Genomic DNA, 21,258 nt, shown 5'->3' with positions numbered 1-21,258 from the left:
TAGACTGAGACAGGAGAATCACAAATTCAAGGCCAGCCTCAGCAACCTAGCACAACCCTTTCTCAAAATAAAAAAGGCTGGAATGTGACTCAGTGGTTAAGTTTCCCTGGGTAAAATCCCTGGGGAAGAAGACGAAGAAGAAGGAGAAGGAGAAGGAGGGAGGGGGAGAGGGAGGGGAGAGGGGGATGGGGGAGGAAGAAGAAGAAGAAGAGGAAGGGGAAGGATAAGAAGAAAAAGGAAGAAGAAGGCGGAAGAAGAGAAGAATTATTCATAGATCTTAGTTAGAATAAAGTACTGTTTATTTTCCAAAAATTGGTATTCCTGAGGTGCTTAATGAGGTAATATGTGTAATCATAGGGCAGAAAGAGGACTTGATGTTGATTTTAGAGGCTCTTTGCTGCTGCTGCTGCTGCCGGCTTATCACAGAGTGTACCCACAAACAATAGAGATGACTGGATGGCCAACCGAAATAGGTCGTGTTTCAAGATTCACCACTGACTTCTAAACTATCAGTTGGGAATTTGCATTTTGTTTATTATCTGGTACTTGTCGCTTCTCTAGTTCAAGTATGCTGTTTAATCCACGTACAGAACTCTATCTTCATTGTAACTGTCCATTTCTCCCATCAAACCAGAACACAGTCTCATAGAGAGTTTATTCTTACTCCTCAGAAGCACAACACTAAATTAAATCTGAAAGGAAGAATTATTATAATGTAATATTGTTCAAAATAAAATTGGGCCAAGCGCAGTGGCGCACACCTGTAATCCCAGCAGCTAGGAAGGCTGAGGCAGGAGGAGGCAAGATCAAAGCCAGCCTCAGCAAAAGCAATGTGCTAAGCAACTCAGTGAGACCCTGTCTCTAAATAAAATACAAAATAGGTCTCAGGATGTGGCTCAGTGTTGGAGTGCCCCTCAGTTCAATCCCCGGTACAAAAAAAAAAAAAAAAAAAATTGGCCTGTAAGAATGACCTGTGAGAATTTTCAACCTGACTCAGTTTAATTTGTATGAATAAAAATTCAAACTAAATCAATAAACCACATCCAAATTGTATTCAACTTCAGTTTCTACAGTCGGACATATAAGCTTTCCTTCTATGACTCATAATACTACATTTTCTTGATAGAAGTACCTTTATGAGAATGTAAAAGTATTTTTCAATCTTTAACTAAAACTAGCTTCTCAATTCTGGTTGCATGATGAAATCAGCTGATATTGGCTGGGTGTATAGTTCAGTGACAGAGTGCTTGCCTAGCATGCACAAGGCCCTGGGTTCAAGCCACAATATGGAAAACAAAAGAAAATCACTTGATGTTTTGAGAAAAAAGATTATGCTAGCTATACCTCAGAGTCTCTAAAGTACTGCCCAGGTATTTGGTACTTTTAAAAAGTTCCCCCAATAATTTTAACATACAGTCAGGTTTAATCTTGTTTGGATTCTTTAAAATTGTTTCTTAAAGATTTTTCTATTGTCTGTTATATAAAGAATGCACTTAAGTTACAGAGTGTATGTCAAAGGAGATCATGAATTATATTTATAGAAAGTGAATTTTAATTGTTGAACTAGAATATTCTCAATAACTTTCTTTTTAAATTTGGTTCAGTTTGATGCCAAACTAGCAAGAGTTCAGACCAAATCAAAATCATATCCAGATGCTACTCTTTTGCCACAAAGTATCTACAGAAGGGTGAGATTTTATCCCATGACTGTTACTTAAGAAAATAAGTTTTCTTAATGTTTTTCTATAAGTTACCTAATATTTATTTAAATATATTTAATAGATTTTTCGTATCCTTATGTCACTTACCTATTAAATCTCATAAAACTGAAGTTATAAGCCTTTCAAAATAAGATATCTTTTTAAATACAAGCTGAAACCAGAGTATATTTTTATTGTTTTGTTATTCCTTGTTTTTAATTTTATTATTTCCAAATTTCAATAACAATTTTTTCTGCTTTGTTTAGAAGCTTCAACATCTTCAAGAAGAAAAAAACAAGGAGATTGCAATTCTTCGTAATAACATTCGTGATTTAGAGCAACGCCTTTCTGTTGGCAAAGATTCTCACCTTAAGCGTAGACGGTTTTGAGCACAGCTATAAATTCATGAGTTACTATTTAATTTATTTAAAGGCAATGGAAAATTCATTTCTATTTTCAGCATAAGCATACTGCCTAAATAATAAAAAAGAAACAACTTTAATCTTTTTTATTGAGTTTATTTAGACAAATTCATACCTTAGCCAACTGCATACTACATTCTTGCTTAACTGTATTATCCATAAGGGATTCAAGTTTAGAGGGTTTAGTTTCCCTGTTAAACCATCATTGACTATGGAAATACTCTAGGCAGTCTAAAAGATGGATAACATTCTTTTCTTTCCTATTACATCTTTCAAGACAATTACTCAAATTTCAGAAGAATCTGATACAGTGTTAAAGAAAACAAGATACAAAGACTTTATTTGTAGATGATAGTAAAAATCAAGATATGAGTATTAGATATAAAAAGTAAACATTTAAAATGTAGTCGCATATGCTTTCTTAGCAAAATATTCATGTTAAGTATTTCTGGATCTTAAACAGAATCTACCTCTTTCTTTAAAGTTTTAATCAGTTAAAAATGTAAGATTTAAAAGACAAAGATAATATTGTTTTGAAATATAAGTAAAGAAAAATGGAAAACATGTCTTTGTTGTTCTTCCTCCATTCTAAGTTACTAACTATCCAACAGAAACCCCTAGGTCATAGTTTATGTTTCTGTTCTCATCAATGCAAATAGAATACTGGAAAAAGAACAAGAAAGACATATTAACCAAAAGCTGCAATCACTTTTCAGTTACCTCATAATAAAAATATGGTTCGGGTCAAAATTTCTATGGCATAAAATTTAAAATTTATAAACCAATATAGTAGATTTCTCCATGTTTGCACATTATCCGATTCCTGATTTTGGTTCACTAATTATTAATTATGTGACTTGTAAAATGCTGGAAATGAAATTGTGTCTAGACAATTGGGAAGTACATCTTATTTTAAATATTTAATTTGAACGTCATTTTCACTTTTTTGCCTTATTTTTTCAGCTTCAATTGGTGCCAACTTCTGTGGGATCAAGCTGCTGACTTGGTTGTCAGGCAGCAGGAGGCATTCGTCACTGACAAGATTCAATGACGTTCTCCTCTGCCCTAAGTCCCTGTCAGCTACATAAAGATGGCAGGTTTTCGGCACACTGTCAGGTGATTGCAGACCCTGTTTTTTCAAATATCAGATGTCGACAATGGCAGCAACAGCTACTAGAAGCTGCCTGTGGATCTTTGGACAACTTACACAGTAATTGATTTACACATCCCTTTCGGCAGAGCTTCCTTTGTGCAAGTGAAAGTTGTAAACCTTCACCTCCTGCTATCTGTCAGCTCTCTGAGTTACCCTGCCTATAGTGGCCCTTGTGCTTTTTATGGTGACGAAGGCCTAGAGGAGGGGTATTTGGAGGAGTATCTGCTGCTCCTGGTTGCTGATTCTCTGAAAGCTCGCTGCTCCCAAGATACTGATGTCCATGCTTGTGGTGATGTTTGTGATGGTGATGTGGCTGCAGAGCCTCAGTTGTTTTTTTCCGCAGGGGACAAAGATAGATTTTTACAGAATTCTTCATCTTTGAGAGTCTAGAACAAATTTGTAAATCACTTATTAATAAGCGAGTAGATTTATGAAGAATGCATAAAAAATGATTGGTAGAACTGACATACATGGGATTCTAACTAGTTAAATAGGATAGAGCTGGTTTTGTGTTTCTTGCACTATATTAATAAAAAAGAGTCTAATGTTAGTCTCAACCCCTAGACGTTTTTATTAAAGGCTTAAAGAGCCAAACTCTGTATAGCTGAGAGGCAAAATTAAGTAAACTGGCTAGAACTTAGATTTCCATAAAGTCAAACAAATCCTAAAATCAGTTCACCTACATGGAGCCTTCTGCACCTGTGCCAACAATGCATCTAATCTAATATTGTTTTCTGATGTAAATTAGTTTTCTTTGATAAGTCAAAAATGCCAACAAACTCTGCTCAAAATTTGTAGTTTTACATACTTCAGTGCATGGCAGGAAATGCTTGAACTTAACCAAAACTTTGCCATTGTGTCTCTACTATAGTTTTGTCAGGTGAAAATAGCAAATTACTGCCTGTTTTTCATTGACCATAACCTTCCATTATGCATAGTTCTTTCATTTATTGAAAGGTTGTTGTTTTGTGGGACCCACAGACATACTTAAGGCCTATAGATATAGCAATACAATATTAAACCTCAACCTAAAGTTGATTTGTAAAAATTGCTAAATCAACTTGAGAACCCAGTGACTCGTTAAGTGGTATGACAGTGTTTTGAAGGTTTTGAAAAGTTACAAATTCCATTGGATTTTTAGCATACAGCTACTAAAGGGTGTATTTTCTGGTTATTTATGAATTACTTTTAAAGGAGAAGTCTGTATTTGATTATATACTTATAAATAGTTTGATAAATTTTTAAAATGTGTTAAATAATTTGACAAACACAAAGCTAATAGTAATCTAATTTCAGAAAATCTATTACTTTATTTAACTGATTCCATGCATATTTTTTCCCATTTTAGTATTTATGAAATTAGAGTGCATCTTACTATTGATTGATGATGTTTTTAGCATGGCATTGTACTTTAATTGGCAACATTTTTTAAGTACATCAAATAATGTTCATGTAATCGATGGCATCTAGGAAATAATGAAGTAGAAAAATTCCTATCTCATTTGGCTTTTGGGATACATATAGTATATTATTCTTATTTAAAGGTAATTTATAGGGTTGGGGTGTGGTAGAGTGCTTGCTTAATATGCAGAAGGCCTTGGGTTTCATCCCAAGCATGAATGAATGAATAAATAAATAGATAAATGAAATACGTACAGTTCACAAATTTTAAGTATATTTTAGGAATCATTTCTTCCTTTTTTTCTATATATCTCAGTATATTTATAACTATCAGGCATTTGCACAAATACAAAATACAGAAATTATACCAAAATAGGAGAAATCTATGTAGCTGGTATTTATTAATTGGTATAGATTAGACATTGAGTTAATATTTTCTTTCCATTACCTCAGTCTCCTCATTTTAAAATCATAAAATAACTATCACAGGATTATTATGAATATTAAAATAATGAAAAGTAATTAGCCTATTGCACTCTTTACCAACTAAATTAAGTTCTTTGTTAAAAGGCAAGGTAGCAGGCTGGGGATATAGCTCAGCTGGTGTAGAGTGCTTGCCTGGCATGCATAAGACCCTGGGTTCAATCCCCAGCACCACACACACAAAAAAAAAGGCAAGGTAATAGCTTTCCTTAGAGCTGGGAAAAATCAAAGTACAACTCATAAATCAAAATCAGAATTGTTTTAAACCTTAGTTCAAATTCTGCCAGTCTGCCCTATTAAGGAAACTTTGTTTAGAATTATTCTCTGTTCAATAAGTAAAAAAATAAGTCTAGTTATTATAAATCAAAATAAAATAAATTCTTGATCCTTTTTGTTAAAAACATTTAAAAATAGTGCTTCTCTTAACATTTTTAGGAAAAATATGAGTAATGAGTAGAAAACTCACTCCACTTTCAAGTAAATTGAATAATTAAAATTACAGACTGGTAAGAGAGTATAAGGAAAAGCTGGTAATCTTGCATCTTCAGTAAACTAAGTAGTTATATTGCCTTGATTCCTTGACAGGTAATGCCATAGGTAAGCTTTGCTATCACTATGATCTTGTGTGAACATGTCGGGTTACTACAATATAATGTTTTATATGTTTACTAAATTCTTTGAGCATTTATATTCAAGCAGTATCATTTGATGGTAATTAAAATATGTGACCTACATTGATTTTTGTTGTCTAAAACCCTTCTAGCTAAAGGCAGCATTATGGATCTAAAAAGATGTTTGAAAGTATGTGTTCCATAACAAAAAAAGTGTGCAAAACAGTATAATTACAAAAATTATTGGTGTTTTTAACAAATAAATACATTGGTTAACTAATTGATTATGAAACACTAACTTAATTTGATAACCTCTTAAAAGATTTCCTCTTTTCTCCCAGTAAAAATAATTGAGAAAAATACCCTGAAAGAGCAGTTTCCACATCTGTCTTCACAGTAAGCAATCTTAATAGCATCTTCTACATATGGAAAAGTTAGGAAGGAGTAAGGCAAACCAAGATGATATACAAGATGACCACATCTAGAAAAAAGGACAAACACAATGTTATTACAATATTTTTTGTATTGTGATCCTACTCAAGCACAATTTGGAATGGGTATTATAGGTTTCATAGTCTAAAACTAAAATCGTTTATAAACTTCAGTAAATTTCTGTGGATTCTATCTACAAATGAACTCCCAGGCCCCACATACCAGGTCAGGACCATAGCAAGTTTAATCTTAGCATTTCAAAGTGAAATATATATATCACTAAATATTACCAAAAATGTATAGTGTAGTCATTGTGACTTGATCAAACATGATTTTGTAATTGACATAAATTATATAGAGCCCAAAACACTGATTTATAAATTAGGCTCTGCAAACCACATAAGGTTTCATAACTGATAGGGCAGCACAAATTTCACATGAGAAATCACACTATAATAGAAAGATCTAGAAATGACCAGTTGTACATTTATTTAAAAATATATCTGATGCAACAAAAATTTCAGCACAATGAAAGAATTGGAATTCTCAGAAATGGGGTTGAAATGTCTTTCTTGCCACATTTTACCAAGTATATAGGGCTTTATACAAATATCAAAGTGTTATACTTTACAACTGACTAAATTAAAAGTTTAAAGGCCTAAAAGAAGGAAATGTAGTATTGAAAGAGTATTCAGTAAACGACCACACATGTAGGGCTAGGCCCAGGCAGTGTGTGGCTTATCAGACTCTGAAGAGCCGAAAGAAAACAAAAGTGCCCACTGAGAATATTTTTACAGCAGGTAATGTAATCATTGAGGGTCTCTCAAAAACAAGCAGCAGTTTTTGCAAAAATCTAGAGGTACAGTAAGGGGGAAGTAGCATGAGGTATCGATCATAAAGAAGAAATAAATGTAATGAGAATTTAGAGTCCATAGTAAGTCACAATTGACCCAACATGGAAGGTTGGATAGAAGTCAGTAACCCATGCTTGTCACCATTTTCTGAAGGACAGATGTCTGCAAGGCTACCGCACATGATGGTGTCTGTGATGTCCTTCAACATAGTAGATGATGGCTGGCAGGAGGAGGGAGTGGAAGCCATAATGTTTGACTGCATCTTTCTCCAAAAGCATCACTTTGTATAATTCTCACAAAGGTTAAAGTAGAAGCAGGTTTTAGGAGAAGATAATTATCTTGAATTTTAGATATTTGTGAACATGTCTCTTAAGTGGATATCCTGGCCTGGAGTTTAGTTGTGTTTGAGTTTTGTACATTTTCGGGATCATAAGAATATATGTTGTGATTGTAGTCAAGGGATAGATGAAATTGTTCATGCAGAATGTGCAGAGTGTGAAGAGAAGGAAATTTCAATAACTCTGAAGAACCCAAACATATACAGAAGAAACAAGAAAAATGAGGAGGAAAAAGAATGATATGGGAAAACCAGAAGAGTATAGTGTTACAGGAATCCAAAGTAGAAATTGTTTCAAAAAGTTAAGATGTCGTTTTTATTTCTAAATGTTAAAAAGAGATTACATGAGAGGAGAACTGAAATATGGCATTGTATTTAACAATAAATATTGTTATGTCTCATGTAAATAAATAACACAAAGTAAGTAGGTATATTTTAATTTGGAAGGAATGAGTGTATACAGACCTGTCATATATGAGAAAGTCATCTTTGTATCCATTTAATAGTGTCCAGACATCTGTTTGATTTTCTTCTTGTTGATAAACAGGAATATGGTCTGAAACCTTATTTTTAAGATGTACGTATTTTAATTGTGAAGAGATTCCTTGATGATTAACAACAATATAGGAAATATTAGAATAGCCTTCTTTTTCCAATTTTATTCGCAAGTCTTCCAATCTAAAATAATTGGGGGGAAATGCAGAAAATGAATGATTTAATATGATTAGTGGTTTCTTCTATCTTCCTTCACATACTCTTTTTCCTGCAAAACTCTCCTTCTTACTCTTTTTGACTGATCCATATTTTTCATATTGTTATGTTTCCAAAACTTTCATTTTTAGACTTATTTAAGACTTGTGCTTAGTTAAAACTGTATGCTAAATGCTCTCACAAATATTACTCATTTAGTCTTCAGATTAACCTCATGAACTGGTTATTTTTAAAATTCATCTTACAGAGAACTCTGCTCAATAAATTTTGCAGAATAATCCAACAAATATTTTGATATAGATTTGCTAAATGACCCAACCCCTTTGATAGAGAATGTAGTGTTTATTCTACTCTAGCAAAACACTCTTCTGCTTATATTGAAGTAACTGATCCATTATCAGGTGTATGTTTTAGAACATTTTCATTACACAAACAACACATATTTAGTAGGAAATTATAAAATATAGGTCCACAAGGAGAAGAAACAATATTCATAATGCCAGGAATGTCACTATAAATACTTTGGTGTACATTCTCCTGGTCTTCTCTCTCCTAATATATTCTATGCAAATGCATACAGTTTTTCCAAAAACATAATTTGGTAAATGCATTGTTCCCAGTTGTTATATTTTATGTACATATGCATGTGTTTACTTAACAGTTTTTCCTAAGGTATCCTAAACCACAAAAAGACTACCTTACCTGGATGCCTGCAGAATGCACAGATATCAGCTGGCTTGAAGAAGAGCAACCACAGTCACTGAACCGTGGGCGTTCTGCATTGGATTTTGATCTCTTATGCTCCAGGCTGGGGGTTGCTTACAAATGAAGTTTTCGCCCTGGCTCTCTGTTCCTCCATAGGAGAGGAGACAGAGAGCCAGGGCAAGCCCCAGGCTTCTCCACATTGCTGAGGTTGTCCTGGAAAATAGAAAACCTATAATCATCTTCATAGATAACATAACATTCTAACTATGAATTCTATATACCCAGCACACATATCATTCTACTTCCTATAAACACCTAACCTGTGGATTTTGTCTCCATTTCATTTGGCTCAATACACCATTTAAATGAGCCTTCCTACACCAAATAAAGGTATCGGCCAGAGGTGGGGAGGTGGGGAGAGGGGGTGGAGTTCAAGCACCAATTAACTGTCTGGTGTAGTGAGAAATACTACAGTAAGTTATGCTATGGAAATTTGCCTGTTAAGGCAGCCAAGTAATTTCCTAAAAGACACATGTTTAGACTGGTTTGTATAGCCTTTTAGCATTCTGCAAATATACAGTTTGAGTTTCATTTGAGATGCACTGAGTTCTGAATACTGCTTTCTGCTCTCTAAGAAAGGGGTAAGTAGAGAATTCTACACGGAAATGAAAAAAAAAAAAAAAACAGCATTTAAAGAGATCTCAGGAAGAAAGGTGGAAGAGAGGGCAGTATGCCAACATGCATGTGGCTCCTTTGTGGCCTTTAGCTCTTCAGGTTCAAATGGTCCATGTGTATAAATAAAGGTATTTATGGGTGTGACACCATTTTGCTCTTTAATTCTTAAATTATAACCATATGTTAACATGATTTGAATTTATTCAGATATATAACTATCTGCCATCATGTTACTATTACAACCAAGATAAATATAATCAAAGGAGGAAAAATTTGACCCACGTGGAAGTTCCCAGATCATTGCTCCCTGTGCCATTTAATACTCATTAAATCTATACTCAATTAGTCTATTTATTAGTTACCATTACTTTTACAAAAGTCTTGGGACTAGACAGCAAAAAAAGATGCCCCATCTGAGCAGAGAAGTTAAAATGTTACATATCTGACCAGAAATATTCCCACAATTAGGACCAGCCCTCTCAGCTGAGAGGTAACAACAAAAAAAGAATAGGGTGAATTTAGAGAGGTAATGGGAAAATGGACATATTCAACAGAGATGAGCTAAGAAAATTCCACACAGCTAATTCCAGTTCATTTTGGTATAAGAATCTATAGACATCGGTAAAATTTCAAAACTAGGGAGTCAATGCAATTTTAGGTGCTGATCTGCAATTAAAAGCACATTTTTTTTTTTTTTTTTGTGGAGGAAGCTAACAATAAGTAACCTAGAGTGAACCCAGAATTAAAAAATGAGTAGAATCTGATGTATATCTGGCAGATTTACACTGAATTTTTTAAAACTTCATCAACTTTCACATTTTTAATGCCTCAAAATACCAACTTAGATATGATATCCTCATAAGAACCTAACTAAAGAAAGAATATAAATGACTTCAAGTCACCCCACTATTCTATTTTTTAAATTCCTAGTATTTTTAAAAAAGAAGATCTGTTTAAACTAAGTCTGGAAAATTTAAGGTGGTTTTTGCATGATAATACAGTTATACTTGTTAAAGCTGTCATTTACTGAGCATTGCTAGAACTACACACACACTGTGCTAAGCACTTTTATATATCATGTCAGTTAACCTTAACAATCATATCTCCATTAATCCTTTTGCATTTCAAGAAACTGGTTGAGAGAATTTAGGCATCTTATCTATAATCACAGGTGGTAAGTTACGAGAGAGACGGAATTCAAACCAGTTCTGTCAAATCTAAAATGTGACCTTTTAGCTCCTGCAACATATTGATAATTTTTAGATAGATCATCTTGCAATAACTATAGCAGCCAGTTTTGTTTATGCCTAGGATGGCAAAGAAAACATCAGAATAATTTAAGCTCTTTTATTTCTTAATAGAATGTAGTCATTTTTTGCCGGGTTTTTCTAGACAGTAAATTCATGTGAGGCCCTGAGTTTGATCCCAAGCACCAGAAGAGAAAGAAATTCAGTAGTTAGAAACTATTCAGTATAAAGATAGCATTGGATACTCTCACTTTGCCGTAAAGCACACCAGAGTTTCAAATCACTTAATGACAACTGTAAATGAAAAGATGATTTCTCTTGTTAGGTTTCAGATGAAAAAAGCCATTGGCAGAGGGTGGTGTTTAAAGAAATCATACTTTATGATCTCCCTGTCATTGCAATCAGTAGACTGTTCAATTATATTTGCTTAAAATAATTTTACATAATAAACATTTTAATAATAGTTGTCAGATAACTATGTAAAAATAATGAGGATAAATAAATAACAAAATTGGATTCACTGGAAACTGACCCAGTAATAATTGGAAAGTGGTTGTAAATTTCACTAATATCACTTTTCAATCGCAAAACCTGGATTAGTTCTCCATATGCAGATCTACATTTGTTTAAAATTCCCCACTAGAAGGATATGCAGTTACTTTCTCTGTTCTCTTCCTTCTGAACTTCAGAACAGCATCTGAAATCCGCCATTCACCTGAAGGCTCCCATTCTCCTCCACTTAACCTGCAAAACTTTGCATTTACCTACAGACTACTGATTGAGACACAACTTAATTCCTTTAAGAGTGACCCTACTTCTGCACTGTGGATGGAGCCTATTCTTCGTCTCCCCCTCCCCACACCCCTTTATCTTCTTCTTTTTTCTGAAACTATTCTTTATATCCCTGGGCAATTCCACAATGCTGTAGAATGAGCACATTTCAGACTCTCTGCTCTTCAAATTCACAGGGCTGGTTTTTAAACCCTGTTTGTTCTCACTCTGCATTTTGGTGGGAAATACTTGAATTTGATCATATGATCTGCGTACTTAACATCTCTGTCTCCACAGCGTGAAAGTGCTAGGTTTCTGCCTCTTCCCCGTGCTCAACTGGGCAAAAGGCAGAGCAAAAATCAACAGGAATGCCCACTGTGCCCCCCGAACTTCACCCACCACACCCGAGTTTAGACTCTTTTGTTCCTTTTATTTTTTTATTCAGTTTATTTCCTTTATTAAAATCAACTCTAGGGGGGAAACCACTTTGACTCAAAAAGTCAATCCTAAGGGGGAAAAATACATTTTATCAGACTTGAAAATTGTTTCTCAAACTCTAAAAGAGTTAAGCATAGGAAAACACAAAGTTCCTACTTACGCAACCCCTGCGACAAGAAGAGCCTGTTTCCTTTCTCTTTGCTTCGCAGCTCCACAAAGCCACTGCAAGAAACTCTGATATTTATAGTCCTGTTGTTTACCTCACCCCTCAGCTATGGTCCAAAGTTCAACGCTGCCTCTCAGTGCGGTGACCCTGCAAACACAGCAAAACCCCCAAACTGATTAGGATTATTATCTACTTAAAAGAAAGTAGCAAGTGCTGCCATGCATGAAGAGGAACAGGCTTGACAGTTACTAATTCCTTCCCTGTCCTTTTCAGTCACCCCAGTATCTATGATTTAATGGTACAGTCGGGGGCGGGAGGAAGGACTAAGGGTGGAGAGGGCCTCCCAAGTCCTGTTCTTTGCCAAACTTCAGCAGGGAAAAACATTTGCTGAGCCAGCAAGTTGTGCTGCTGTTTTATAAAAGAAAAACGAATTTTTTTTCCTTTCCTGTTCCTCTGTGGTGACAAGGTGCAAGCCTAATCCACACTGTGACCTTTGTTAGAAAAGTCACCTGCTGTTTCAAACAGTTCTGGTCTCTCACTGTTACAGATGCTGTTAAAAGAAATAATAAGAAAAAATCTTCTATCTGAAGGAAACCAGGCCTCATTTTGTCACAGAAGTCCTACTCCCTGGTGGGTAGATAAGATCAAACCACTGTTATATGCATGTATGGACATGTCACAATGAAACCCCATTCATCTGTGTGATTAAAAAGTGTTGATAATTACAATTTTTCGAAAGAACTCCTACTCCCTGAAAGACCTATGTTCCATGAGTTTTAAAGAATCTAATGTGAGATCTTTACAAATACAAGTATCCTACAAAAAAAGCTAGTGATAAACATCGGCCATGGAAAGGGTATGATAATTTCGATGCGTATGAATAAAATAGAAAATTCATACATTTTCAGAAAGAGGAACCTCCTTCCAGCAACCATGGTAAGCTGGCACACTTGAGCAAGGTAGAGAGTAATGCTTAGGGTTCCCCAGTCTCCCTCACCTGTGTCCTGACTGAAAATTACAGAGTGCCTTGCATACCCTGTGGCTCAGCCAGCTACGGTGTTTTCTGTACAGGCTGGAACCCAAGCCAACACCGTGAACATTCCCAGCCACTAATAAAGGGGATTTAGGTTGTTCCCAAAATACTGAAAGAAACTGGCACCCAGCCCTAAGCCAAAATTCCTGAAAGTCTCACATTAACTCTGACCCCTTCACTGCAAATATACCTAAGTAAAACATTCCTTTTCACTCACAGTTCCTTACAAGGGTATGCTGCCCCACTGATAAATAATAATACTTTGGACTGATCACCCTGGCACTTAGTACTTCTTACAGTTTGGGGCACTCATTTGTAGGAACTCCCCTCCCACTGCTTTTAGGGTGACTCCAGTTTAGCAGGACAAAGCACAGTGATAAATGATGTCATCCCTGGAGAGTGATGGTTTTCAAGTAAGCCTTGCTTTTACTATCAATGCATTTTGTCCAAACAGACCCCTATTGATTGCCATCTGCTGGATACTGTTGTACAAGATGCAGGAAATACAAAGAAGCTCAGATGTTGTCCTTTCTATAAAGAAACTTCGAACCAAATTAGAAGCCATTTAAAAGCCAAATTCTGTTTACTTGCACCAAGCAGGAGATATTAGCCTTTTGGGGGGGTCTCATCCCTTTAAGAATCCAAGCAAAATAAGCCAAACTCAGGAAGTCAATGGTTGTATGTTTCCTCTGATATGTAGAAGAAAGTGAAAAAGGGTGTGAGAAAGGTGTGTGGGGAGTCTCATAAAATAGAACGGACACCAGTATGATAGAGGAAGGGGACCAGAGGTAGGGAGGAAGGGAGGTACAAGGGAATTAAGTTGTTCAAAATATATTGGTTTAGTGTATGCATGTACAAATATGTAACAACAAATCCACTATTATGTATAACTATAATGCACTACTATAAAATTAATAATCTAAACATAGTCCAATTAAAACCCTAATTTCAAATTTTTTTAAAATAAAGCCCTAATTTCTCCTCAGAAATTTCTCCTCTTTAAAACAAGCTCATTAAAAAAAAAAATATTTGTATGAAGCAGATAGTCCTCCCTGTGTTCATTTACTTGACAAATTTAAATAGTCATATTGGTCTGTCTGCCACAGGAAAGCAAGTATTTCACTGTCTCTTTCCTTTGCATGCAGCTTAGCAGGTGCCTCCTGACCTAGAAGGACTCCTGCCAAGTGTGCAGCTGGCTCCAAAGAAGAGTACCCAAGAGTGTATGTGTGTATGTGTCCAGGGCTAAAAGCCCCAAAGTGAGAAAGCAAAAGGAGAAAGGAAACTTGCAATATTTGAAAGGAATTTATTCTATGCTGGGCAACCAAGAACCTACGGCATTTTCAAGAAAGCAGAATTTTAAAGCCAACATTGATTGGGTATTAAGTCATTACATTAAACAAATTGAACAAGTTCTATTGGCTGCTTATGTGAGAGGCAATGCTAAGTTTGGGGACTACAGAGATTTTAAAATAAACAATAAAAAAAAATCTACATCCTTTGTTGCTCAGGACCTCAAATCTTGTGGAGTAGACAGACAAGTAAGCAGAAAAAAAAAAAAAAAAAAAAAAAAAAAAAGACTAAAGTGTGATTGTGTCTAGGATGCCTGTGAGCACAGGTTCTGTGGGAACCTGGGAAATGAAGAAAGGAACATTGAACCCAGCTGGAGATAGGGTGGGTGCAATAAGCTGGCTATACTGAAGTGAGTTCAACAGTTACTTTATCTTGGGTTTTACCCACCTGCACAGCAACCAGCTAGCCTGACCAAGGCACTGTCTGGTTGGGTTTTTTTTGTTTTGTTTTGTTTTCTTTTTTTTTCTGGTTGGGTTTTGATTGCTGCAATATTTTTGAATGACTATCACTTCCTGATAGGTTGCTGCAGCCATCAGCACTCCATCAGACATTAAGATTAAGCAGCATAACTGATGACTCTCAAGTGTGACTTTGTCTTGAGGATCTCATCTCTTACAACTTTCAACTCTGGAGTCATGACTTTTAGCCTTCATCCTGTGTCACTCTTCTACTCTTTACCATTTGTCCCCAGAATGCTTATATGCCTATATTTAATCCTTTCTTAAAATTAGCATTCTCATGCTTTTATGAGTAATAGGTAATTTCATGGAGAATAGGGCCCAGAGAATCTGTGAGTCCATGATGTCAGAGAGAAGAGCTACAAACCATGATTTTATAATCAATTTATTAGCTAAGAGGCAGATGAGAATGTGGCATCCATCCATTAATTAACATTTGTGAAGCACTGATGTCTCAAAATGTTAGAAAGTGGAAGAGTATTATTACTATACAAAGCACCCATGTAAAACATTAACCTCTTTGGTTTAAGTGGCATCATTTTAATATACAAAGGGCAATGCAATGAAGACTTTCCCAACAGGGAAATAGTGCCTTTGGACTTACATGATCTTTTCTTCCCTTTGCATATACTAAAAGGTACCCTAAATGTCATTCTGTGAGTGGTACCAAAAATATAATATTGTTTGAACATCTATATTGAAAGATGGAAACCCCTGAAAATCCAAAGGATGCTTAAGATTTTTGGTTTCTCTATGCTGGGGATTGAACCCACGGCTTCGTGTATGCTAGGCAAGCACTCCACCACTAAACCACATCCCAAGCCAAAAGCAAGATTTTAAAAAGTAAATAAGATAAATAAGAACAATGGCCAGAGGAAGACCTGGAAACAGGAGCTTGGATGAGATAAGACCTAGTTGGATTCTTTGATATTCAAATGAGACAAGTGTGCTTTGAAGAAAGTTTTCTTTAAGCTCACAAGTTTACAGATCTTCAGATCTTTGCTATATAAAACATAAATGCAATTAGTGGGATAACCACATACAGTGCCAAATTTCTCATGGGGACTGAGCACTTTCAGAAAATAACAAACATCAAAAGAGTTTTTGTTTGAAAAAAGCTATAAATAATTTTTTTTAAATCTTACCAAAACCAAGGCTTGTGCCTGGAGCTTTTCCTGAGATGATATCAGCATTGACTTGGAGAAGCTTGTAGGAGTATCAAATGGCCCCCAAAAATAGCATTTATCCCCTGAATGCGTGGAAGAACATCCACACAGAATAAGGTCAGGGAGTTGGAGATTTGAAGAGTGATGTGAAATCCAGGCCTAGTCAAATACCTGGACAGGCACTGCTAATAGCCATTGGCTTTTAGCTGCTCAATAGAGCAAGGTAAGAAGGGCAGAGGAGACTTCCATTGGACAGTCGCGGGAACAAATCACAGTTGTTCTCAAGGACACGGTGCAGAGGTTGAGGGGTGGGGTCTGAATGACAACAGTAGGGAGATTCACTAAGCTTGTTGATATGAATTATTGATCCCAAATATTTGGAGAGAGAATGGGTAAATGAATGATGAATTTTTCTGTGAGACTTAAGAAGTAAACCTGAATTCTGAAATGACAAAATTCCTGTAATCCAAAGGCTGAGTTAACTCAGTAAAGTAAATCATTTACTAGTCTCTATCTGGATATTATATTTATCTTAGATATTTGCCATGGTCAGAATTACTGTAGCACATTGAAGCTCAAGGGAACATTCATTTTCTCACATATCAAATAAATGAATAGGTCTCTCTGATTAATTGCTTCTCAAAACTGATAATGCCTTAGATCTGCTGCTAAAAATCATTTATTCCCATCTTGCCTAAAACTTAGAGAGCTTTCAGTTTTACTTCTAACACATTATCCAGTTTGCACAGAGGCCAGGTTTAAATAGGTGAAACATTTTTTCCAGAACCACTTCTCTTATCTCAATTATATGAATATTTCAAGATAATCTATATTATTTTTCTGAGGGTCTTAAATTGCCACTTCATTTTACATGTGTGTAAACTACCAAAAGGTCTTCCAGGATTTTTGTTGATAATTCCTCAAATCATAGGAATGTTTTGGTAAAATCTTCAAACAAATCTTGAGCGTTATCTGACAGAATAACCAATCAAACATAACACATAAGTTTAGACAAGGTGGCTTTACAGAATGTTCAATTAAAATAATTCAACTTTTCAGAAAAGAAAAGATGATCTTAATTTGTATCTCAAACTGGTTGGAAAAGTATATACTAAACATAAATAAATATGATCGTTCTCTATATACTGCTCCACAACTACTTTTTTTTAATGCTTTTGGTTCTGGGGATACTTAATCACTGAGTTACATCCTCAGTCCTTTTTATTTAGTTTTATTTTATTTTGAGACAGGGTCTTCCTAAGTTGCCCAGGCTGGCCTCAAATTTATAATCCTGCCTCAGCATCTCAAGTCCCTGCAATTACAGGCATGTGCCACAGTGCCAGCCTCCACAACTACTTTTAACTTAGCAAGACATCATGGACATCTTTCCAAGTTATGGACATCTTTCTCTTTCAATGTGTATAGTTACCACATTGTTTTTTAAATGCGCATTTATTTTATTCTAGGAATGCTCCACAATATGTAATCCCCTTTTAATGTACATGTTAATTTGGGGGGTTTCAAATTTAAATTTATTATGCTTATACAAACAATTTCTGCTTGTGGTAAAATTGTTAAGGCAAAGGAAGGCAGATTTCACTTTTTTTTTTTTTTTTTTTTTTGCAGTACCAGGGATTGAACCCAGGGCCTTGTGCTTGCAAGGCAAGCACTCTACCAACTGAGCTATCTCCCCAGCCCCAGATTTCACATTTTGATTGATTGATTCAAATTGCCTTTCAAAGTGCGCCAAATATTCCTACCCACAAATACATGGCACAAGCACATGGTAATTACATGCTCAAATTTTTGTTTGATTTCAGAGTATCTCATTATTTGTAAGTTTATTGACTATATTAGTCTGCTAAGGCTGCTGTAACAAGCACCACAAACTTGATGGCTTAAACAATAGAAATTTATTTTCTCATGGTTCTGAAGGCTAGGAGTCCAAGATCAAGGCAGGATTGGTTTTCCTTAAGTCCTTTCTCCTTGACTTATAGGTGACTCTCTTCTTTATGTCTTCACATAGTCTTCCTCTGTGTGTGTTTGTTCTAATCACCTTTTCTTATAATAATACTGGAAAAAGATATTGGATTAGGCTCACCATAATGAGCTTAATTTTACTTAATTACTTCTTTAAAAACCCTCTCTCAAAATACAGTCACATTGGGGGGTGGGTGGTTAGGACTTCAACATATATGTTTGGGGGACACAATTTAAGCCATAAAATTGACCATTTTATTACCTCTTCTGTGATATGCCAGTTATGTCCTTTGACCATTTCCTATTAATTGGCTCATGTTTTCTAATTATTAGAAACATTATTTGTATATTAATGAAGTTATGCTTTCTCAGTATGTTTTCTTTGCTGTTTGATTACTGACTTAAAAAAATACGTCTTTCAAATTTGGGTTTATTAGCAATATAAACTTAAATGCAAAAGATAGTTTACTTTTCTTATGCCCTTATAATGCCAAATAGAAGGGTACCACCTCCAGTTTATAATGGAGTTTTCTGATTACTTCTTGCTACAACTTAGTTTTAATGTAGTACTGGTAGCATGGAAGCATCCTGATATTAAACATCTTAAGTTAGGCTGTGGATGTAGCTCCATGGTAGAATACTTGTGTAATATGCACAAGATTCCCAGCTCTTCAAATAAATAAAAAATAAATATCAGTCAACACTCATACTTGGGTCTATGTTTTCCTCTTTTCTTAACTACCTTACAGTGCTTGTGCAAGCAGCTATTAAGAAATGGCCACTCTAAAAAGACAGAGTGACAAACAGCCATCATTTGTGGAAGCAGCTGTGTTTAGGAAGATAAATAAACAACTATATAGTTTAGTTTGAGAGGCAAAAAAATAACTTGCCCTGTGTGCCACACATCCCTCCAATAAATTGTTCTTTCCCCCTCCCCCAGAAAGCCTTGGGATAAAGGAAATGGCCAATTGGAAAAGGAGAGGTACCACGAGGACAGCTACTCAGGATTGGAACAAGGTCCAGGCCCAAGGAAATAAGGTCCAGAAAGGTCAGATGATGGAACACGGGGCATAGAGCTGTGGAGAATGTAAGTGAGCTCATCGGCATCATCAGATGTTATTATTTTACTTAACTATGTATTGTTGTTCACCAATGAGCTCCGGAGTCTATGGACCTGCAAGTATCACTGCTCAATAAAGGAAGAAATAGATAGAGAACGTTCAAAGAGCAGATCATAAACCGTTCCATGCTTCCCTGAAAAGAGAACCATACTACCCTGTCTTCCAGGTTCAAGTCTCTACAATAGAGCATCCAGAGCTTCTACCTCAATAATGTAGAATTGTTAACTGTCAGAAAAGAAAGAGATCACTCCTCAGTGAAAAATAAGTGAGCAGAGGCCCACATAAGATAAAATGACTTCTTCATGTGGAGAAGGTGGGAAACGAAGGCAGCAGCCCATGGCGGTTTGGGGAGCATGCTAGCCACTGGACCTGCCATCAGGAATCCATTAGTAATGTACAATTGGAGCTACTGATATACTCATTTCCCTTTTTATGTGAAACAGGAAGTCAATATAGTTTCTTCTGATTTGTTGAAAAGATGACAAAATATTTGTCCACTGGAAAAAATGACTCCATGATTCAGCAAGTGTTGACCTTCTAGTGCATAGTTGAAACCTGAACACATATTTGGGCAAGATTATCTGATTATTGAGACACATATTTTAAACTTTACAAGAAGCAAAAAGTACCAGTGTGTGTGTGTGTGTGTGTGTGTGTGAGAGAGAGAGAGAGAGACAGAGCTGTAAACCCTGGAGGAGCACTTCTCTTCAATGACAGCAAGCAGAACACAAGCCCATAAAAAAGATTGGGAAGATACATTTGGAATTGCCAATGATTTTTCTTCAGTATGAGGGACGATTTTTAGTTATTTGTACTTACCGGTTTTTTCCTAGAAAGTCTAGAATAATAATGACTCTCTCTTTTTTTTTTAAGTGTTTATCATAAGCCAATCTTGTTTTAAGTCTTTTATAAGTAACAGCACATTTACCCCACAACAACCATTTGTCAAGAAAACTAGCATGGATATGTTGAATAACTTGCCTCAGATTTGGAGCTAGAAAGTAGAATCTGGCATTCAAACTCAACAGTGCAAGACTTTAACTGCTCCAACACACACGAATTTGCTTTTCTTCATAAACGTGGACATGTGTGTCAAGGCTGGTTTCATGCATGCTGAGGCTTAGTGCATTAGAATAAATGCTTAGCACCTAAAGCTTTTCTTTTCTATAAGGAAAATAATCCTTATAACTATATTCCCAAAGACCTCATTTGCTAGACTTTTCTGTCTAAACAAAAGAAAAAGTCGTGTGAAGAGGAAGAAGGCTCTGCAAAGCTCTGCTATTTGGCTGCAGCAGGCTCTGGGCGGGAAGACATTCAGACTTCTACTTGGAGCTGAAAATTCAGATTGATGTCAGATGCACATACTGTACAACTATAAGCATGCAGATGTGAAGCCTTTTAGTCAAACTGCCTGCAGGGAGCTATTCTGAACCCTCTCTCCTGGGCACTCTTCTAGCTCCTGCTTAAACACTACCCATCAGAAAGCTCCCCCCTCAGGGATGCCACATTTTATGGCCCAGCTCCTCCTGACTTAAGGAGGGTCTCCTTAAACACACCTGACACTCTTGGTGCTGGCCACCCTCAGGAATGACACAGAAAGGCATATAATCTAAAATCAGGGTGGCCAGTATTTTGCACAGCTCCTTATTAATTCTACCTTTTTATTTGTGCTCCCCACTCCAGTTAACCTGTGAAATAACAAAGAGAAAGCTAACATTTGAAAGTAATATGCTCCAATGGAAGATATGACCCTATGTTTCTTTGGTGCTCTGATAGTCTAGGGTCATCATGTCCTCTTAATGTACCAATCATATCCCAAAGGTGCTGGAAGGTACAAATAGCACTATAAAATAAACAAATCCTAAGTATGTAAGATTCCAGGATTCAAGGTTCTCAACTCTCTGACCCCCAAACCATCAGATACTGGCCTCTGACTCCCATATCGTTAAAATTGTTGAATGCATCTTGATGTTCAGAATGTCCTGAACTCAACTTGGCTGCTGCTTCTGAGGGTGTTCCAGCCCTAACCGTTGATTTGCCCCAG

At 35.9% G+C, this 21,258-nt stretch overlaps 2 protein-coding genes across 3 annotated transcripts in view; one reads left to right on the top strand and one right to left on the bottom strand.

Annotated features, from left to right (window-relative positions):
- CCDC152 (coiled-coil domain containing 152) overlaps window positions 1–2,987 on the top strand; it is a 58,285-nt gene extending 55,298 nt beyond the window's left edge. Inside the window, exons 8-9 of one of the 2 annotated variants that reach the window (XM_079145090.1) lie at window positions 1,605–1,688; window positions 1,967–2,987. In XM_079145090.1, the coding sequence (XP_079001216.1) occupies window positions 1,605–1,688; window positions 1,967–2,089 (207 nt within the window). In that variant the 3' untranslated portion in view covers window positions 2,090–2,987. Of the gene's footprint in view, window positions 1–1,604 lie in introns of both variants that reach the window. The other variant, XM_079145089.1, reaches the window with a different exon arrangement.
- Window positions 1,876–16,111, bottom strand: SELENOP (selenoprotein P). The gene is given in 6 exon segments (XM_079145084.1): window positions 1,876–3,609; window positions 3,611–3,661; window positions 6,134–6,251; window positions 7,859–8,071; window positions 8,807–9,022; window positions 16,093–16,111. Coding segments are annotated over 5 exon segments (1,107 nt in total). The 5' UTR covers window positions 9,010–9,022; window positions 16,093–16,111; the 3' UTR covers window positions 1,876–3,087.
- Between the last annotated feature and the right edge of the window lie 5,147 nt (window positions 16,112–21,258).

Source organism: Sciurus vulgaris, assembly GCF_902686455.1.
Source record: "Sciurus vulgaris genome assembly, chromosome: 6".
NCBI lineage: Eukaryota > Metazoa > Chordata > Mammalia > Rodentia > Sciuridae > Sciurus > Sciurus vulgaris.
Note: the sequence above shows the minus strand (reverse complement) of the source record. Positions and strands in the feature narration are given on the sequence as shown.